Source organism: Megachile rotundata, chromosome 1, assembly GCF_050947335.1.
Source record: "Megachile rotundata isolate GNS110a chromosome 1, iyMegRotu1, whole genome shotgun sequence".
In the NCBI taxonomy this organism is placed as follows: Eukaryota; Metazoa; Arthropoda; class Insecta; order Hymenoptera; family Megachilidae; genus Megachile; species Megachile rotundata.
The window spans coordinates 17,050,739-17,069,870 of NC_134983.1; the positions used below are offsets into that span (position 1 = coordinate 17,050,739).

At 30.1% G+C, this 19,132-nt stretch overlaps 4 protein-coding genes across 13 annotated transcripts; 2 read left to right on the plus strand and 2 right to left on the minus strand.

Moving 5' to 3' along the window:
* Window positions 1-64: 64 nt before the first annotated feature.
* On the minus strand, window positions 65-4,754 carry Rel (nuclear factor NF-kappa-B family member relish). 3 transcript variants are annotated; one of them, XM_076535057.1, is made up of 18 exons: window positions 4,536-4,754; window positions 4,004-4,117; window positions 3,755-3,900; window positions 3,522-3,685; window positions 3,287-3,410; window positions 3,058-3,199; window positions 2,851-2,955; window positions 2,640-2,751; window positions 2,428-2,555; window positions 2,165-2,365; window positions 2,026-2,093; window positions 1,686-1,931; window positions 1,472-1,595; window positions 1,173-1,417; window positions 945-1,100; window positions 735-851; window positions 319-573; window positions 65-239 (listed from the first exon to the last, which is right to left on the minus strand). In XM_076535057.1, exons 2-18 carry the CDS (start codon window positions 4,104-4,106, stop codon window positions 135-137), a joined length of 2,541 nt encoding a protein of 846 aa, XP_076391172.1. In that variant the 5' UTR covers window positions 4,107-4,117; window positions 4,536-4,754; the 3' UTR covers window positions 65-134. The 3 variants fall into 3 exon arrangements, with proteins under 3 accessions (XP_076391172.1, XP_003704949.1, XP_076391226.1); XM_003704901.3 differs by lacking the exon at window positions 4,536-4,754 and adding an exon at window positions 4,292-4,529; XM_076535111.1 differs by lacking the exons at window positions 3,755-3,900; window positions 4,004-4,117; window positions 4,536-4,754 and having other exon boundaries at window positions 3,287-3,448; window positions 3,522-3,661.
* A 244-nt stretch (window positions 4,755-4,998) lies between these two features.
* On the plus strand, window positions 4,999-14,314 carry LOC100876951 (F-box/LRR-repeat protein 3). Of its 8 annotated transcripts, none has more exons than XM_012289058.2 (7): window positions 4,999-5,317; window positions 6,617-6,658; window positions 6,734-6,803; window positions 9,528-9,717; window positions 10,067-10,286; window positions 10,637-10,882; window positions 11,182-14,314. In XM_012289058.2, exons 4-7 carry the CDS (start codon window positions 9,528-9,530, stop codon window positions 11,351-11,353), a joined length of 828 nt encoding a protein of 275 aa, XP_012144448.1. In that variant the 5' UTR covers window positions 4,999-5,317; window positions 6,617-6,658; window positions 6,734-6,803; the 3' UTR covers window positions 11,354-14,314. The 8 variants fall into 8 exon arrangements, with proteins under 8 accessions (XP_012144448.1, XP_012144442.1, XP_012144440.1 ...); XM_012289050.2 differs by lacking the exon at window positions 4,999-5,317 and adding exons at window positions 6,021-6,310; window positions 6,383-6,544 and having other exon boundaries at window positions 6,617-6,803; XM_012289057.2 differs by lacking the exon at window positions 4,999-5,317 and adding an exon at window positions 6,021-6,310.
* LOC100876840 (transmembrane protein 185B) lies at window positions 10,988-16,559 on the minus strand. Its single transcript, XM_012289060.2, has 6 exons — window positions 16,254-16,559; window positions 15,266-15,611; window positions 14,891-15,190; window positions 14,691-14,814; window positions 14,391-14,615; window positions 10,988-14,308 (listed from the first exon to the last, which is right to left on the minus strand). Exons 1-5 carry the CDS (start codon window positions 16,289-16,291, stop codon window positions 14,404-14,406), a joined length of 1,020 nt encoding a protein of 339 aa, XP_012144450.1. The 5' UTR covers window positions 16,292-16,559; the 3' UTR covers window positions 10,988-14,308; window positions 14,391-14,403.
* Window positions 16,560-17,187: 628 nt separating this feature from the next.
* On the plus strand, window positions 17,188-19,097 carry RpS3A (ribosomal protein S3A). Its single transcript, XM_003704940.3, has 5 exons — window positions 17,188-17,346; window positions 17,832-17,935; window positions 18,066-18,388; window positions 18,638-18,799; window positions 18,890-19,097. Exons 1-5 carry the CDS (start codon window positions 17,285-17,287, stop codon window positions 19,040-19,042), a joined length of 804 nt encoding a protein of 267 aa, XP_003704988.1. The 5' UTR covers window positions 17,188-17,284; the 3' UTR covers window positions 19,043-19,097.
* The last annotated feature ends 35 nt before the right edge of the window (window positions 19,098-19,132 follow it).

Here is a 19,132-nt window from a genome sequence, read left to right on the forward strand (position 1 = left end):
GAGAAATCTTTAGAGTTCGATTATGTATGTTACTATAAATACAAAATTAAGAAAAGAATGTATATATAATGTATACTTATTTATTTAATGATATATATACAACATACAAATACATTTAAAAAGAGAAATGTATTTTACGTATAAGCAGATGAAATTTCATGTACATAATTTGCAGCTTCTTCCTCTCCATTACCTCTTAACAAATTCTCCATATCTAGAAGAGATAAAGATGCCTGAACCTAAACAAATTTTTGTTAAAATAATTAAATGATTATATGAAATTTAAAGTAGCTTTATATTATAAAATATGTAACTTACATCAATATAATTTAATAAAAGCAAAGACGGACTTGATGAACTTTGATGTAGAGTTTTAAAAATATATTCAAAATTTAACTCTTTTATGAGTTTCTTCCAGCCTTCTGTTTTATCCAAAATATCAGATAACTTTTTTTTGTGTTCATCATTTAACCAACTCGTAGATAAATTTTTATCTTCGATTTCTAGTTTTGTAGTAACTGAACACATTTCATTTGTATTTTCTTCAGTTTTCCCACTAAAGAGCTGTAAGATCTTTAAAAAAGAATATTTTTTTAGTACTTACGAACTTACTATACATATAAAACTAACTGCTAAATTGACATTAATTTTTCTTTGACTGATTTTTTATTCGACTCTATTTGTGTAAATAACAATATAACATGTACGTATACAAATATAATAACGTAATTTACATCTGGTTTATTCATGGCTAAATCAAATGATGATTGTCCAGCAGTTCCTTCTGTATTTTCATCTCCTGAATCAATTTCCTCTTTTATAGTGACATTACCTCCTTTCCTTTTTTCTTCCTATTTAATTGATAAAATCAAATATGCTTAATAAATTTGACATTTAAAATAAATTTATAAAATATACGTGTAAACTGTAAAAAAAATACATACATTATTCATTTCTCGATTGTGATTCTGAATATGGGGATCTGCACCATATTGTAATAGTAGTGCACATAATTCTTTTGCTCTTACTCCAGAATGTACAACTGCAGTATGTAAAGCGGTATTGCCACTGAAATTTCTTTTATTTACAGATATATTTGTCTGTAATAAATAAAAATACGTGACATTGACAATAATTAATATGATAAATATATTAAAACAAAAATGGTGCACCTTTGTAAGTAAAAATTTAACAATGTTTTTATGTCCACCTTCTACAGCTATATGTAATGCTGTTCTACCATAAGACATATCCGTACTGTTTACATTTGCACCTGCTTTAACGAGGGAACATACTGCATTATATGAACCTGCTTCTGCAGCAAGATGCAATGCTGTCCATCCAGCATCATTGTACAATTCAATGTTAATTGCTTTCTCTGACAATAAAGCATCGACGCAAGCACCACCTTCGGGAACTGAAGTGTACATTAATAAACATAGATAATTGAATTTTTAGTGATTGAACTTACTTCTTACAGCAGCATGTAATGGTGAAAATCCATGTTCATCTATTCGATTTGGATCAGCTCCAAGCATAAGTAATGCTTCTGTAACTTCTGGTAGATTTTGTAAGACAGCATAATGTAATGGTGTCTGAATAAAGTATTTTGTATTAAAATAATTATATTACAGTATTTCATATTTTAATGTAATTTAATTTTAATTGAAAAAAAGAATATTTACTTTTCCAGAACTATTCTGCCCATTTACAAGTGATTTACAGTCTTTGTCAGTACTTATAAGCATTAGAATATATTTGACGATATCACGTTGACCATACCGAAGGGCAGCATGTAATGGAGAATCTCCATAGGTAGAACGATCCTTGAGCAGCTTTGGAATATGTTCTTTCATATTTGTTGAATCCATTTTCATACATTTTATAGCTTCAGTAAGTATATTTTTAGCAAACATTGTATCATCATAATACTAGCAAAGAATTTATGTTGATTAGTGGTTCAGAAATAAATTATATTAAATTTAATTTGAAACAATTAAAATAAAAAAAAGGAAGAATGTATACCTGTTGAGTTAATGGACCATCAGAAGTCAACATATTTCCATCGTTGTTTTCAATATGTAATAGATATTCTGCAAACATATTAAAGATTTTAGATTTTTAATACTTTAAATTTTAGAAGAACAGCACACTTCATACTCACGATTAATGTCCATACAATCAATGAAACTTTTTTGCATTGGTGAAGAACAACCTTCAGAAAGTAATCTTTTTATTTCCCTAGAAATATCTTGACTATCGCCACTTAAAATTCCTGATATATTGTCGACAGGAGCATTATAAGTTGGAACTATGTGTGACAATTCTGAACTTCCAGAGTGAGACATACGTTGCCGTTTTTTACCTATAAGTACATCATTTTAATTTTATTTTATATACTCAAAGCAATTGTTCTTTATCGTTTACCTATAATTTTGTCACTTGGTTTATACGTAAATTTTTTTGGTTCAGAATAATCTGCATCAGACGGTCGTTCTAACTGTATAAAAACTTCTTTTGGCGAAGTAATATTTTGATCTTTATATGGTGGAGTTCTGTAGAAAAAAAATATATATTAATTTGTATATAATAAGATCATTTATAATTAATTTATTTATTGAATTTAAATTCCAACATACTTAAATACAATAGCATATTGATGATGAACATCTAATTCCGTAAAGCGTCCATAAGCACTCCAAATTTCATGACCATTTTCATTTAATTCAAAAAATTTTATTTTAATATTTTCTACGGCAAAAAAATAAAAAATTAAAAAATAATAATCGTTTTATATTGTTGAGTTTCCTCTTCTTGTACATTATATATACTAATCGAAATAATATTTACTTTTTCCCACTTTCTCTACAAGTATAAATATTTCTTCATTTCCTTCAACTGAACTGGTATATTTATCAATCCTGCATATTTTAAGTTCTCCAGTTAATGCACTTTCTGGTAAATTACAAATATTAGTTTCTTAATTACCTTTCTCATAAATACAATACATAAACATAAGTGTTTATAAGTTTTAACATATTATAAGTTTTCACTTACTGAGATTATTAATAGAGTGTGAATAAACAGGTGCTGTTATTGGACACATAGTATTATCTTTATCAACAATAAATGCTTGAAAACATAATGCAACACTATTTAAATTCATACATTTTTGGTAGAATTCAGCATCAGCTTTAATCTTTAAAAATAACCATACATTAAAATAAGAGATCAAAATATTTTTATTAAAAAATAAAATTCTATAAAGTAATAATATTTTACACACCTGAGCTTCTTCTCGAGTACTAAGAATGCCTTTATTTCTTTCTAAAGCTTCCAGTTTCATCTTGCGAATAAGTTCATCTCTAACATGCTTTTTTGCAGTATGTATAATTCCCATTCCGTGAAATCTGTATGTTATATCAGTTAAATAAGTGTTTTATAATATCTGTGATTGATAGTTCTAAGTTAATGCATTTTCATTACATAAAATTAGTAAATTAGTATATCATATCACATACGCTACAGTATAACCAGTTTCAGGAGACACTTTAATATGATATGGTTCATCATAATCAACTCCACCATCTCTATATACTAATCTGTGTGCATGAGGTATTCTTCGACCTTCATCAGATGTAACTAATGTACATCTAATTATTGCAGGCTCCAAAAAATTGTGCAACTAAATAAGATATTTAAATTATTCAATAAATATATAAATAATTTATTAGATATGTTATATTATATGTACTTGTACTGTTGGTGGACTTTTTGTCCGGCTGCCGCTACTGTTTGATCCAACTAAAGTTCCATGTGTCCCCATCATTTCTGACTTGTACCGGAATCTAAATTTTTCTACTGGTTGTACCAAAATTGTTATATGTGGTTCTCCAATTACTTGAATAAGAATCATAAAAATATTTTACCATATTTTATTTGAAGTTTTATTATATAAAAAACTATTTAAAAATAAAATATACAAATTACTTATTACATATACCTGTTGCATTCTTTAATGACATAAATTCACTATCAGTGAGCGGCGACATCAAAGAAGTCCTGTGCGAATCACTAAATGGACTACAACTACTTTGAGTATTCATTGCCGGTATGTCTGAAGGATAAAAATATGCAGGTATATTTTTTATTAGAAAAACATATGTTATTCAAAAACTTAAGAAATACACTATTTGAAGTATGATATATGTGTGAATACTTTTTGTGACATTTGCTTGATAAGTGTATCATGAAAGTATTTAATAAAAAACATAATTAAATTAACAATTACCATAGTCAAAAGGCAAGAAATTCTCGTTTTCACAAACATTGTTTAAAACCGAGTAATTTTCATAAACTTCAGGCATTGTGCGTTGTTATAAACTGTTTCACAAAACTTAATAAACGTTCACTATTTTTATTATGATAGAATGTACAAATAATGAATATTAAACACTATATAAATAATATGTAAAAGTAAAATAGAAAAGATCTACGACGGCACAGCACGGTTCTCGAACTACTTGCATACTCACCAACATTTATCTTTAATACGTCAAAATATAACCTTGATGGTAGTTGTAGGGTTTCCCCGTATGAGCTCAATACAATGAACCAATCATTTTTTACGCATAATTTTTCTTCAATAAGTGATCGTAATGAGAACAAAGATCTTGATTCAGAATATAATAATCTAATGTAAATGTGTAATTAGTTATAACTAATGTATTTTGATTACATGTATTCGTATTTATGTTTATATACATGCAATCCTGTTATACATATAAATACATATGTATTCAAAATTGAAAAATTGATAAATCAGCACATAAAAAATCGAAATATGCATAATCGACAACATCAATAATGTTACAAATATTAAACCTAGATCAATTTGTTTAAATTGAAATTCTAATTGAAGTATAAAAGTTCAAAACAGAACTTTTTTATTGAAATAATATATAGTAACAAATCGAAAAGTTAATTTATTTTTTCAAAAATGTATATTGTGTGAAAATATTTAAGAGAAAAGAAATATTTTTATATCGTCAGTGAATACGCTCCTGAACCTGTGCATAAGTCATATTTTATATGCATGCAAGTTACATTGTACATCTATGACAGCCGCCGAAATGTTAGCAATGTGTGATACGTATAAGTGAAAGTTTTCTATCTTCCTCTTTCTCCGCTATTTATCTTTTTTAATATTATATCAATAGTGCTAATATTTTATTTGACTGATATCTGTTTAATTATCTTTATCTTAATAATTTCACATATTTTCTTTAACTCAAGAAAAGGTCATCAACGGAACATCGTATGTATAACGACAAAATTCCATTGTGCACCCGAAACTATATATGTAATATCGAATAAATTAATTTTAATCATAATTTGTAATAAACTTTTTGAATAATTATAACCATACTATGATTTTAATATAAACGCTTCTTTCTAATAAATTGTACACTAAATGATGATTATAGACTTCAAGAATTTCTCAATACTCAGAAAAACATTTTTGTACATTTACACAGTAAGGTAAACAATTGTATTATAAATTATAAAATAGTATATACAGTTAACGCACATACAGAATATACTTTTAAAGTAAAACACAAACGATTAAAAGGTACGAATTTTCTTAAACCGGGAAACAGAAAATGACACGCAAAGATAATGACGCATGTCGCGTGAAAAGATATACGTATCCATATAGCATAGTTGCATGCAGGGCCGTCTTAACCAAGTACGTGTTTAGAGCGTCGAGAGAAGCAACCTACTACAATTGTTGATAACTAAATTTAACTAAACGTTCAAAATTTCGAAATCTTAATGTTTTAAATTCCAAAGCTCCAAAGATTTTAAATTTTACAGTCAAAAAACTCTGAAGTTTTAAGATTCAGAAATTCCAAAGTGGAAAAGTTCTAAAAGCCCAAAGTTCCATTTCGTAAAATAAAATTTTGTTGCAATGTGTATTTTAGATTAAAAATATATACTTATATGAATGCACAAAAATCCTGGAAGTGTTTGGGGTCTCTCGAGGTCTTAGTTCGGCCCTGATCACGTCGCGAATATATATCTATACGAAATACGTATACAGGTATCAATCAGCTGGGTGCACGTGAGCACAGAACACGTGCATCAGTCATTCGTAGCGTGTGGCAGTGTTGTGCGCGGCTCAAACACAGCGGTAAGCTTGCTGCCAGATCAAGACCGGTTTACAGAAACAAAAATATTTAAATACCAGGTTTTTCGTGACAAGAGTTTTCAGAAACGTAACGTGATAAACGAATTCTCCATACAAAAAGTAAAAACAATTTTATTATATTTAATACGTATTTCGTTGATTAATCGTAAAATAAATATCTACATTCGATAGGTGTGATCAATCATTCGAGCATTGATTCCATTTTTCCAAGGAAATATGTGTAACTAAGTTTGGCGAGTAAATTGCAGAAATTCTTGAATGATTCTTCATGAAAAGGAAAGTTGTGATGTTAACAGATGTGAATAGTTTGAGAACATAATATTTCTTTGAAATGTGATTGACAATTATTGGTTAGAATGTCGATATACGACAGCAGTGTACTAATCATATGGATATTTGTTTTAGGTACAGCATCCAGATTGATGCTAACGTTGATTCATTGCAAAAGTAAATGGGTTTCGCTTCTAATCAATCCGAATTCATTTTGCAAAGAATTTTTTATCAATCTGCCCACTTCTGTAGTGCAATTTGCGATCACTTGGAAATTACCGTTTTGGAACAGCGTAAAATTCAATCACAGCCAGGATAATAGGTAATGACTTTAACCTTAATTTGTGATCGTTCGTGACATGTCATCATTTTTATTTTTCGTTTATTTCGAGACTAATTGGCGGGAAATATACGGAACGTTTAAATTCATTTATTGAGGGTTTCAGAAATCGATCTTTGAACGACGCAATGTAACTTTGCATCGTGAAAAAATCATGATAAACCTTTTAGAAATATTGCCATCGATATCTGTTTGCGAACTATTGCACCGTATATCGGTACTACGTTTAATTCCTTATCCGGCAATAGAATAAATATGCAAAGTCATGGTTGTTAATTGTATTTTGTTGTTTCTATTTCAAACAGAATGCAGTATTTACGGAATATAATTTTTTCAAGTTAAAAATATGTAACACTGATTGTTATTAACTTGGTAAAAACTGTTATTTTAATAATGAGGCAAAAAGAAACGAAAAATTTGAAATTTTCTTATTATTGTACTTAACGTATCGATTAATACGGGGATTACAGGTGGTTAATGACGTCGCAGCGCTATAATTAAAACCATTAAAAAACGATAAAAGTCTGAATACCATTATTGACTCTGGGTTTCAAACTGACGTACATTATTGGGTTGTAATATAAATACGTAATGTTAATTGTTTTTTCGCAATACAGTTTTTCCCCCACGATATAACATGTGGTTATACAACGGTAATATAACGCGTGGGTATAAAACGATATAATGCTTGTTATAGAGCAGTGGTGCGATGTACCACGATATATAATATTTTACGCGATGTGTTGCAACATAGCACGGAAGAATATACGATATATGGCGATGTACAACGCTATAACAATAGAATATTTTTTAACAGAAAAATAATTTTGTAATTAATTTATTATTTTTAACTTATCAATAACAGGTTGTTTGTCGTAATAGGTTCGATAAATGATCGAGTATTTCCCAATCGATGTTTAATTAGTTAACAATTTATATCAGTTTCCTTTCTCTTCGTGATACACGTGAGTCGTAACACGTGAATGGTCTACTGGGAACTGGCAACATGCTGCATAAGTCCATGACCTCCTTTTGCACATTTCAACGTTTTATTAATCACCAGAAATGTTAAATTGTCGATTATTGTGTAAAAATTGGGATTATTCCTTTGAGACATTTTTTAATGTATTCAATCAACTTTAGAAATTCTTCGCGCTACTATTCACACAGAGGGTGGAAATTTGATGAACCTTTTATTCGAATCCTAGCTCTGGTTATCACGATACCAAGCACGTGGTACTTTAGAAGTAATTGCATGAATAGCAGCACTAAATTTGCCCCTATACAGAGTTGATTTGTGAATAAAATAGGGTCTTTCATATTTTCCGACAGTTTCATTACCTTTTGCTAGTTGCTCAATTCTTTTAAATTATTGCTCTGTTATTAATTGCGACTATAATTGCAAAAGTATGCACTTCAAATAACTGAATAATGAACGTACAGTAAAAAGGTAAAATCAATGATCTAAAATTAATACTTTCGCTTTGTCCAAATTGCCGAAACTGTCCTTCCCAACCACCCAATTTCATTACGGTATATCGAGCATCCTGAAGCCAATCATGCCATTTATACCGATCCCTTTATCGTTAAAATCCACGTGATCATTATATCTAGACACGTGAATAGCCTACTTATTGTTGCCTCGAGGATCGTTTAGTCCGTGAACAAGTTCCGCATGCGGTCTCCCGCGGTCCTTTTACCGGTCTCACCGTCTTAAGTTGTACACTCCCCTTTAAAGGAGCACGTTGTAACGACACATACCTAGGCACGTGCATGGCCTAGTCGCCTGGCCGACTCTATGATCCCGATGTTGGGGCTTGCACAACTATTACGTGCCTTTCCAATCGTCCTTTCGCTTTTTCTCTGCATCTCCACCGAGAAGGCCGCACGAACGAACTTTGTAAGACAGTGTGATTCTCGACAGCACTGTATTCGTTTGCACCAAGCATTTCCGAAAAGATAGTCGCGTATCGTCTGCATGTTTTCACGGATATCTTCATTGCAGACCATAGTGTTAATTTGAAAATCAAGTTATGCATTCCCAGAATTTCTAACAGCGTGATATTGCAATCATCACAGTAAGCTTTAAATTTTCTTCCGTTGTTGATGAAACGTTCCGCATCGTAACACTTTTAATGATGAAATAGGAACGTCTCAGATACTTTCCCTGTTTTGGTGGTGAAATAGTAATCTTCTTAGTCGAGTTAGCTTTAAATTTTCATCTTGTCAGCAATGAAATAGAAACGTTTCAGTTGTGCAAGTAAGCTTTAAATTTGCTTATATTAGCGATAAAAGAGCGGTTGTGACACTAAACTTTAAATTTACCACTTCCTGTGAGATAGACATGCTCTAGGATAACAGTGCGCTTTGTCTTTTCCGGACAGTCAAATAATAATGTTCGGAACTATTAATAATCTATAACATAAAAGCAAGTATGTATGTATCAAAACATATATTACTAAATTTTTACTATTGATCCTAAGTTCCAAATTGATCTTTGGTTCTTGCTTTTAGAGTTCGTTTGAATAAATAGTTATTACAATGAAAAGTTAATGTCTATCATTGAGGGGGCTGTTAAGTATCATGATAGAATCACTAATTTCGAATTACGAATTTTGCAGTTGATAAACTTGAGGATGAACATTGTTGGTTATTATTCGTGGAAACAGTGTTAATTATAGTTATTAATGAAACGTTTGCTGGTAGATGCTGGCACTAATGAAGACTGCAAAACCCACTTTCCTGGAGATCGATAATGACAAGTTTGAAACCATCATGAAAATATCAAACAAGGATACGATCGAACAAAAGAAGGAGTGTTCCAGTAACGATGCAGACCCCTCAAAAACTTTACAACTGTTACGAGTCAAGGGATTTCCCCGATTATTACCTGAAGGTGTGATCTGTTATTAGTTATACGATATCTGATATCCAATCGTTATCTCTCACTTATGAAGCTATTTATGTAACTTATACGATATCGATACTCGGCTGCAACATAGGCTTTCTTTGTTTGAACATAAATGTGGAAGAAACTTTGGAAAAACTTAGAGACAGACTTTAGAGGAGTCTAGTGTAGTATATAAAGTCCAAATTTCTAAATTTCCGAAAATCATAAAATTCCCAAATTCTAAGGATGATTGTATCGACATTCCTTTTTTCCGTTGAATTAAAAGAGGTCTACGTTGCACCAGTTTCAATGACTTCCTTTTCAAATTTTATCTCGTGATTTAATTATATTACAGGTATTCAGGCGTTAGTCAGTTATTGCCGGTACCTACAGGAGCTATCATTATCGTATTCGCTTATCAGTGACGACTTGCTACTAGCTTTAAGTGCAGAGAAACAGATTCAGTTAGAAACACTACGGCTGGAAGCGCATCCGGAGACGAAACCACTTCCGCGTGTCAGTGACAAAGCATGGTTTACGTTTTCGAGTAGTCTTCCAAATATAAATCTTGTATTGTGAGTGTATTTCTATTTTGGATATTCAGTATTGGATGTCCTATATTCTAGGTATCTCACATTACGCAAGGGGACAGGATAACTAGCGTTTAGTTCTTACTTACTTAATTATACCAGTACAAATAACTCATTTTGTCGCATTTTTATTCTGAAGATTATATAATAAAGAAAATTAGTCATATGACCTTTTAAAATTGACTTAGCGATTAGAAAAAGTTTGTAAAAAAATCGACTTTTTGAATCCGACTGACAAGTCTATTCTCTTAAAATGCCATGTCTGCTTATGAATAAGCGAATGAATCATTATTCTACAGTGAAGTAAATAATGTTTTGTTTGTACATTGCATTAGGTTATCTTACATGACAAATGATGATGATCAGACACCGCTGATTGCTCCTTGCGTTCCTATTACACATCTTTACTTTGGAGAAGCGCCATCCGAAGCGACCGTGTTATGCATTGGTTATCAATGTCCTCGATTGGTCGAATTGGTAATCGCTGCTTATGGACCTGATCTACTTGATCACGCCTTACTCTCTATCGCCGATGGTTGTCCACGTTTGAACGCCGTTGGTTTGGGCGATTGTGAAGTCACGTATGTATTATAATAACGTTTACGTTTACTTTGTATTGACATAGATGTGCCTCCTCTAACTCACATGTATGGTAAATAGCTATAAATTTAGTTACTTTTATTTGAATTTGCTAATTGATCAATAATTAATACAGTATACTAGTGAAGATTATATGAGAACATCATTTTGTTCTTTTCCATTTCTCTTCCAGTTATTTTGCAATTTCAGCTATAAATTAATTATTGCTGCAATTTATTGCAAAACCAGCATGGCATGGTTACATTAACTGTTGCTAATGATCTTTTTTTGTCATGGTTAGTTGCTCAGGATTATTGGAATTTGTTACACGGTGTGCGAAACGTTTACAAGTACTGTACGTTTGGGAAACGGCATTGGTCGAGGATTCAGATCTTGATGTCGCAACTGTATCAAAGAATGTGTCGTTGCTCCTTGGACGTACTTGGGTACCTGAATATATACCGTTGTATTGAAGCTAGATAAGTAACCGAAGCAATTTATATCCCATGTGATTGCACATAGTTGCTGACAATAGTTTGCGCATATACCGTAAATGTGCGTAAGTGATAAATCAGACTTTACAGATAACCCTTTTCTATTTTTTACATAAATCAATTATGTAAGTGACCACATTATTTTGGATCGTAGATTAGATTGTATTGTATACACGTTTCCAATATTCTTACAAGTACTATATATAAAAAAAGTATTTCAGAAGAATTTTAATTTTGTTAATTTTTCTTTAAGGAAAAAAGAAAATGATTTGTATATAATTTTCTATGTTAGCAAGGGATTAGCAATTGTTATTAGAAAAACCATAATTTCGTTTCATTGTAGTTCTCATTAAGTTGTATTTATAAGTTGATGTTCGAACGATTTCGTGTAGTTCATGAAAAGCTGAAACTCTTGGCGTCGTGAAAAATTAGAATGAACAAAAAATGCCTCGTATTGTAAAAATTGCTCGTATCTGTTAATACCAAAAATATAAACTTTATTAGATTATAATGGTATCCTTTTGCGTGTGATGTATATAAAATAAAATAATATTACTACTTATTTACCAACTGTCGCTCATGATAGATATGTATAATATACATTAATTGATATAGTCTATAATGTTATTGTAATATAACAGAATATGTACATTATTTCTACATTATAACACAATAAATGGTTGGATATACTTAGTAGTTATATCTAATAACGTTATCACTTAATGTTTTTCACGATTAAACTTCTTTCTTTGTTTGTTTAATACACGTGATTATTTTTATTTCTTTTTATTAGCATTTTGCTGATGCTATTCTAAAGATGCGAGGTGCTCAGTCTTGTATCCCAGCCGATATATCCAATCTTTTGTTTTATAAGGCCGATTCAAAATTTTCATGTTCGAACAACTTACGTATTTCGGTTGCTTTTATTATAGGGATGTACGGAATTCAAAAGCTTCGACATACGCGCGCAGTCTAATTTCGGGTTAGTTCGACAAAAATCTACACTCTGATTTTCAAACAAACTTCCCAATTTAGAAATTTAGAAGTTTCCAAATTTTCTATCTAATCATCTAACTCGATTCTGTCTAAAGTTCCAGTTCTCGAAGCGCAGAAAAATCCGTACACCTCTAATTTACGACAATGTATGTTAATACGTATAAGAATCTGCATCATTTTTTGTAAAAATTTTAATGTTATATAAGATATAACATGTTAGCGTATCGAACAAATATTGTTACACTCTTTAGGAGCATCATAACATCTTCCTTTTTGACTGTTTGTAAGAAACAGCAGTTTTAAAAAACATGATAATAATAATAAAAGTTAACTTATTTGACATAACACAACAATGGCATACACTTGTTACGTTATCGATTAGAAAATGCAGTATTCGTTACTCGTAGAATTTTTTAAGCAATTAATAAATGATAAGCGTACGCAAAGATCTAATTTAAGGCTTAAAGTAACAGAGCCCTTTGAACACGTTTGCCGTACATGTTAAAATTATACTATCTCTTCATTAATATCAATACGAATATTTTAACGAGAAATATTGAAAAATTCTTAGGAACACGTAGAAAAATTATTCTAATGTAAATGTATGGCTTTTGTTCTTAATCTTCTATGTTCTTAACATTCTTGTTGCGAACATGGATCTAGGTTTCTTAAACTAAAAATTATTTTTAAAAAGGGCTCAAATACACGTAAAATATTTCTATGAACAAGAAAAAATGTAATTTTCAATTTTATTATCATTGCCCTATTAACAATCACTCTGTTCCTGAATTGCACTGATTTTTATAAATTTACTATGTAAATACTATTGTTAAGTCTCATTCAATATGAGCATTCACATTATTAAATAATGTAGAAGACGAACGGAGTTTTCTTTTCGTTTTTTAAAATAAAATGTAAACACAACGAATTATTCGCAACGTTTACAATAATACGCGTGTGATCTACTAAAATTTTGTATCACCAAAGAATCAAACACTTGCGCATTAACTGAAACTTAATTACATACATAATAAATTTTCAGACATGATCTGTATAGTGCTAGTAGATTCTATAACATAGTAGAACTATTTACATTGAATATTTTCCTTAATAATAAAATTCATTAATATTTCTAACGCTTTGCAGGAAAATCAATTTAAAATATAAAGTAATTATAAATCAAACTTTGCTCTACACAGATCACAGTATATATCGAGGTTTAGAACGGATTTTAAACGCGATTCACAGCTGCATACAAACTATTTAAAATATCATTAACTTTTAGCACCACCTTAGGCATATTTGCTATCTTTTGTATCTGCTACTTTTGGCAAAATAATAGTAACGCTATTGTTACGCAAGTTCACTATTAACAGGCATAACAAAATAGGTCAGCTATTATCCTATATTATTAAAAAGGAGCAATCAAACAAATGGACGGGTTGGTTACTTACTCTACGCGTAATTTAAGTTTGGGTACACGTAAAACTAACGCAGCTTTAAAAGACATGATATTTTTGAGCATCGCGGCTGCTAAATTTGCTCGTGGGGCCTTTTCTCTAAATGTATTTAACGTACAATTTTCTCGTAACTATTTCGTTATTGATTAATTAATTTTAAAAAACTTTGAGACTTTTCACGTCATAGTCTTTCTTTTTACATCTTTTACTTCTTACGAAAATCTACGATAATTATAAAAAGCTTAAGCCCCAAGAACAAAATAGATAATATAATTATTATGATTGCCTCGGCGCACAATATATTTAACAATAACACACTTATTGTGTTCGTTCTGATACACTTTACTCAAAATAATAGTTTTCTTTCCATAATAGATTTCTCTATTATTTACGCACCTGTATCTGTTACTTGTTAAGATATGGCTTCTGGTGTGGACCAGTCATATCAATAAAAACATTTCAAGTACCTGAGTCGATCCTACAAGGATTATAGAAGAATATTGTAAATTTTCGAGTTTAAATGCCATGGTACAACTTTCTAAATCATAATTTATACATACCTAAAAAAAACAATCAATCGGGCATATCAATGGATACTATGGGTACCACAGGTTTTGTTAGGTCGATCTTCTTGAAATGTTTTTCATTCTTTTCTGAGACCATTGGTTCTGATGGTGGTTGATCTTGTTCGCTTCTTGGTTGATAAGAAATATTACCATATTCTTGAAGCAATGGGCATAATCCTAATAAAAAGTGACAAAAGTCTTTCCTGATACCAAACCACCCTAAAATTAATAGCAACATTTAGGTATTAATATTATTACTATAATGTTTAAGCTTTTATAAAAAGTGCTTCTTACATCTATTTCCTCCTTTTGCATCGAAAGACATGAAAATGAGAGTTATGTGAGATATTAAAAGTGGCATTGCTACTGTAGTATAATTTAATGAAGTATCCCCATCCAATTTGTTTGCTATTAATACCTAAAATTTGTTGAAACAATATTAATATAACATTCAGAGATTACTTTGATGTTTCAATAAAAGTTATGGCTCTTACTTGGAACACTAAAGTTGGAACCACAAGAAATGTATATGCCAATGCAGAATTTAAAGATGTCCGCCTTTGTCTGGCATTAATCTGTGGTGTTCTTAATAAAACAGCAGCAAATACTATTGCATATAGAACTGCTACTAAGGATAAGCATAATAGTGCCCAAAGAGGCACAAATACTACTTCCCAACTCCATGTTACAAAGCCATCTAATCTTAATGCCAAAAAAATAAACTGTAATACATTGACTGCACAAAATAATTCAAGTTCAAATGATCTATCATGTTTTGCAGCCCAGATACAGACCTAAAAATATAAAAATATTTGTATTGTTTGAAAATTAATTTGTATCACTTTTGTATGAAATTTAAAATTACTTACAGCTATTGATACTATAGAAATGAAGATAAGTGGTATAAATACAAGTATCCAAAGATGCCTTTCAGATTCTAATTTATCACATACTAATAATTCAAACATTAACAAGATCAAATGTAATGCCAAAGTAATTAACATTGCTTTGTAATGTACATAAGCATCTCCTTCTAATCTTGCATGAGGATGTCTCCACCAAACATAACTTCCAACAGTAGCACCCAGAATTACCATACTCTTCCAAAACCATATTGGAATAAAGACAGTCCAATAACTCCATTCAATGAAACCATCCAAGCGAAGGGCAAACAAGATTGTAAATATCATTAAACATGAGTGTACCAAAAATTTGCTAAAATATAAAGTAAAAGGAATTAATATAATGTTACTTTATCTTTATATATTTTATTTCACTTATATATATTCGTATTACATATTAAATTTAATATTAATATAATTTTTAAATATTTGTTAAGATCAGAACTCGCAGTAATACTTAACACATATGATATTAGATATTTCTCAAAATGATTACCAAATTTAATAATGGCAATTAACTTAGTAAAATATTTTTCTACTATACATAAAACAATGAATTACATTATGAAATTCGATAGTAAGTAAACTTTGAATAATTTATGTTACAGTCAACGATATTATAAAAATGATAAAATATGCAAAACAGAACGACGAAAATTCGCCTAAAATAAATGACCGACCTATTTAAAAGTATATCTTACATTAAAACGGGAAATATCAATAGGCTGAATTGCCAAAAAGATTTGTTGCAATTTAATTCGTGTAGATGTAACAAAGAAATAGCATCGAAAATTAAATTATTTAGTTTCTACGTATATAAAAATAATACTTATTTTTATTCATCACTTTCCCTTTTTATTATATAAATTCTTATAAAAGAAACTTTAACATATTGCATAAATTCATTGTTTATTCGTTTGAATAAAATCTAAATAATCCGCGTGTAAGGTTTTACCTTGGATTGAAATCTTGAAACAATGTTTGCAGATTCATGATTATCAGAAAGGTTTTATAGGCCAACTACTTGATACAAATCTTCGTGATGACCACCATGTATACATACATTCCACTAAAAATCGCTTCATTTACAACAAAATTTATCACGGAAGAACACAAACGGCGGATTCTGCATTTGTGTTCAAAGAAAAAAATAAACCCCACCGTATTACATGCAAAAATTCGAATTGTACTGAAACTAGCCAAAGGCCAACAGCTGACGACATTCGATATATGTAAATGCAACTTAAACGTTAGCAGGAAACTTCGTACTTGTTTAAAATGCATGTATAAATTAGAATTTGCAAAATATGTAATTATATATGTTTTTAAAACAATTTTTTACCAATGTTTTAATTAATTTTCGTGATCATTATAAGTAATAAATAATTTAATAATTATCTACTTTGTATTATATTTACAAAAATAAAAAAATTTGATGTTATTATTTTCTATGTACTCTTTTCTACAGCGAACATATCTGGTTTAACTTTAATATTATGTCTCTCAAAGTAGCTGCTAAAGTTTGAGCCAGTTTGAGGTATTTAAAGTGAAAATCGACATTATTTGAAAACATCTACAAGTTTCCAAATATTTGTCATTTTATATTACCATGCATTTACAAATATTAATACTTCCAAATTAAAAGTTTGTAAATTAACAGTAAATAAATAAAAAAAAGTTATGTTGAATATTAATTCTTTTACAAAATACATATGTATAACTAAAAATTGTATAGTTATACAGATAAAAAATTAAGTAAGAGTAAACAAAGAAGTGCAATTAGGATGTAACTTGAAAATTTAACTTTTGAATACTATACGATACAGTTATAAACAATATATTTTATTTCTTAAATCGAGATTATTCAAAATATAAATATACAAGTGTTAACCAATCAACACTGACGGATGTACCGCTAATCGATAGAGTGTTCTGCCTGTTTCCGCTTTGAGACAAGCGTGGCTCTTTTCGTGTGTAACCTCAATCATGGCGGTGGGTAAAAATAAGGGACTTTCAAAAGGTGGTAAAAAGGGTGTGAAAAAGAAGATGTAAGTAAATTATAATATCTATTTATTGTATTTTAAATACTTTTTATATAAAAAATATAATTTTTTGTTTGATATTTTTTAAGATGCTTAATATTAAAGTAGATTCTGTGCAGATGACATTCGAATGTTCATTTGTATCGCACGTTTAACATCTCACCCTATCAATATTCCTGTAAAAAATAATTAAAGAATATCATATATTTCTTGCTTTTATATAGGTATTTTGTTAATATGGTCTGTATGATTCTTTGTTTATGATTTTTATATTTTATTAAATATTCTTAAAATATTAAGTATTTTTCTTTGCTATCCATATTATCAACATTTATTTGATTTGTTCAGAAATTATATAATTTAAACGTGAATTTCTACTTATAAAATATCATGATTTTATTGAAATATAAATTGTATGCTGAGATTGTCATGTTTAACCTCAAAGTGTAATGTAAGTGCTTCAATCCTAACCTAATTTTCTTTGGTTACAGCGTTGATCCATTCACTCGTAAAGACTGGTATGATGTTAAGGCACCGTCTATGTTTACCAACCGTCATGTTGGCAAGACATTGGTCAATAGGACCCAAGGAACAAGTAAGACATTTTAAAATTATTTAAAACATATTTGCACTTCTAGTTCTATAGGAGCATTATTGTGAAGTATAGAGATATATTCAGTGCCAAATAGAATTTTGTTTCTAAATATTATTCTTTTATTTTATAGAAATTGCTTCTGAAGGTCTGAAGTACAGAGTATTTGAAGTGTCCTTGGCTGATTTGCAAAATGATGGAGATGCAGAGAGATCTTTCCGTAAATTCAGGTTGATTGCAGAAGATGTTCAACACCGCAATGTATTGACCAACTTTCATGGAATGGATTTGACTACAGACAAATTGAGATCCATGGTTAAGAAATGGCAGACATTAATAGAAGCCAATGTTGATGTAAAAACCACTGATGGTTATCTCCTTAGAGTTTTCTGCATTGGTTTCACCAATAAGGACCAATTGAGTACCAGAAAAACATGTTATGCCCAACATGCACAGGTTAGTAGTTGCATAATTTAATTCAATTTTTCATTTTTTATGGTTGCAATTCAAAGTTCATGAAAGTTGTAAGAGAGCTTTTGTGATTCATGAGATTGCATATAGTAATAGGCACTCGCTTACCACATTATTTTTGGTAAAAGAAATAATGATATTTGATGTTGCAACAATTATAATAGAATTCACGATAATCATACAATATTATATGCACATAAAGTTACATATATCTTGGTATGTTTTTGTGTTTAGGTTAAGAAAATCAGACAGAAAATGGTAGACACAATTACGAACGACGTCACCAAGAGCGACTTGAAGGGTGTAGTCAGCAAGCTTTTGCCAGATGCTACTGCTAAAGATATTGAGAAAGCCTCTCAAGGAATTTACCCACTCCATGATGTCTACATTCGTAAAGTACGTATCTTTGAGTACACTGTAATTTACTCTTAAGTGTCCTAATAATAGTCGTAATGGTCAAATGTAAATGATGTATATATATTATAGGTTAAAGTATTGAAGAAACCACGATTTGAATTGAGTAAGTTATTGGAGCTCCACGGTGACGGTTCAGGTAGCAAGAGCGAAGAAGTGGGTGAAACTGGCTCCAAAGTCGATAGACCAGAAGGTTATGAACCACCTGTACAGGAATCCGTTTAAGGGAGTAAAATTCTCTTTAATTATTTGATATAAATAAAAGCCACGTTCCAGTGCAGATATTGCTTTCAATTTTATTTTCTCTACCCCGAT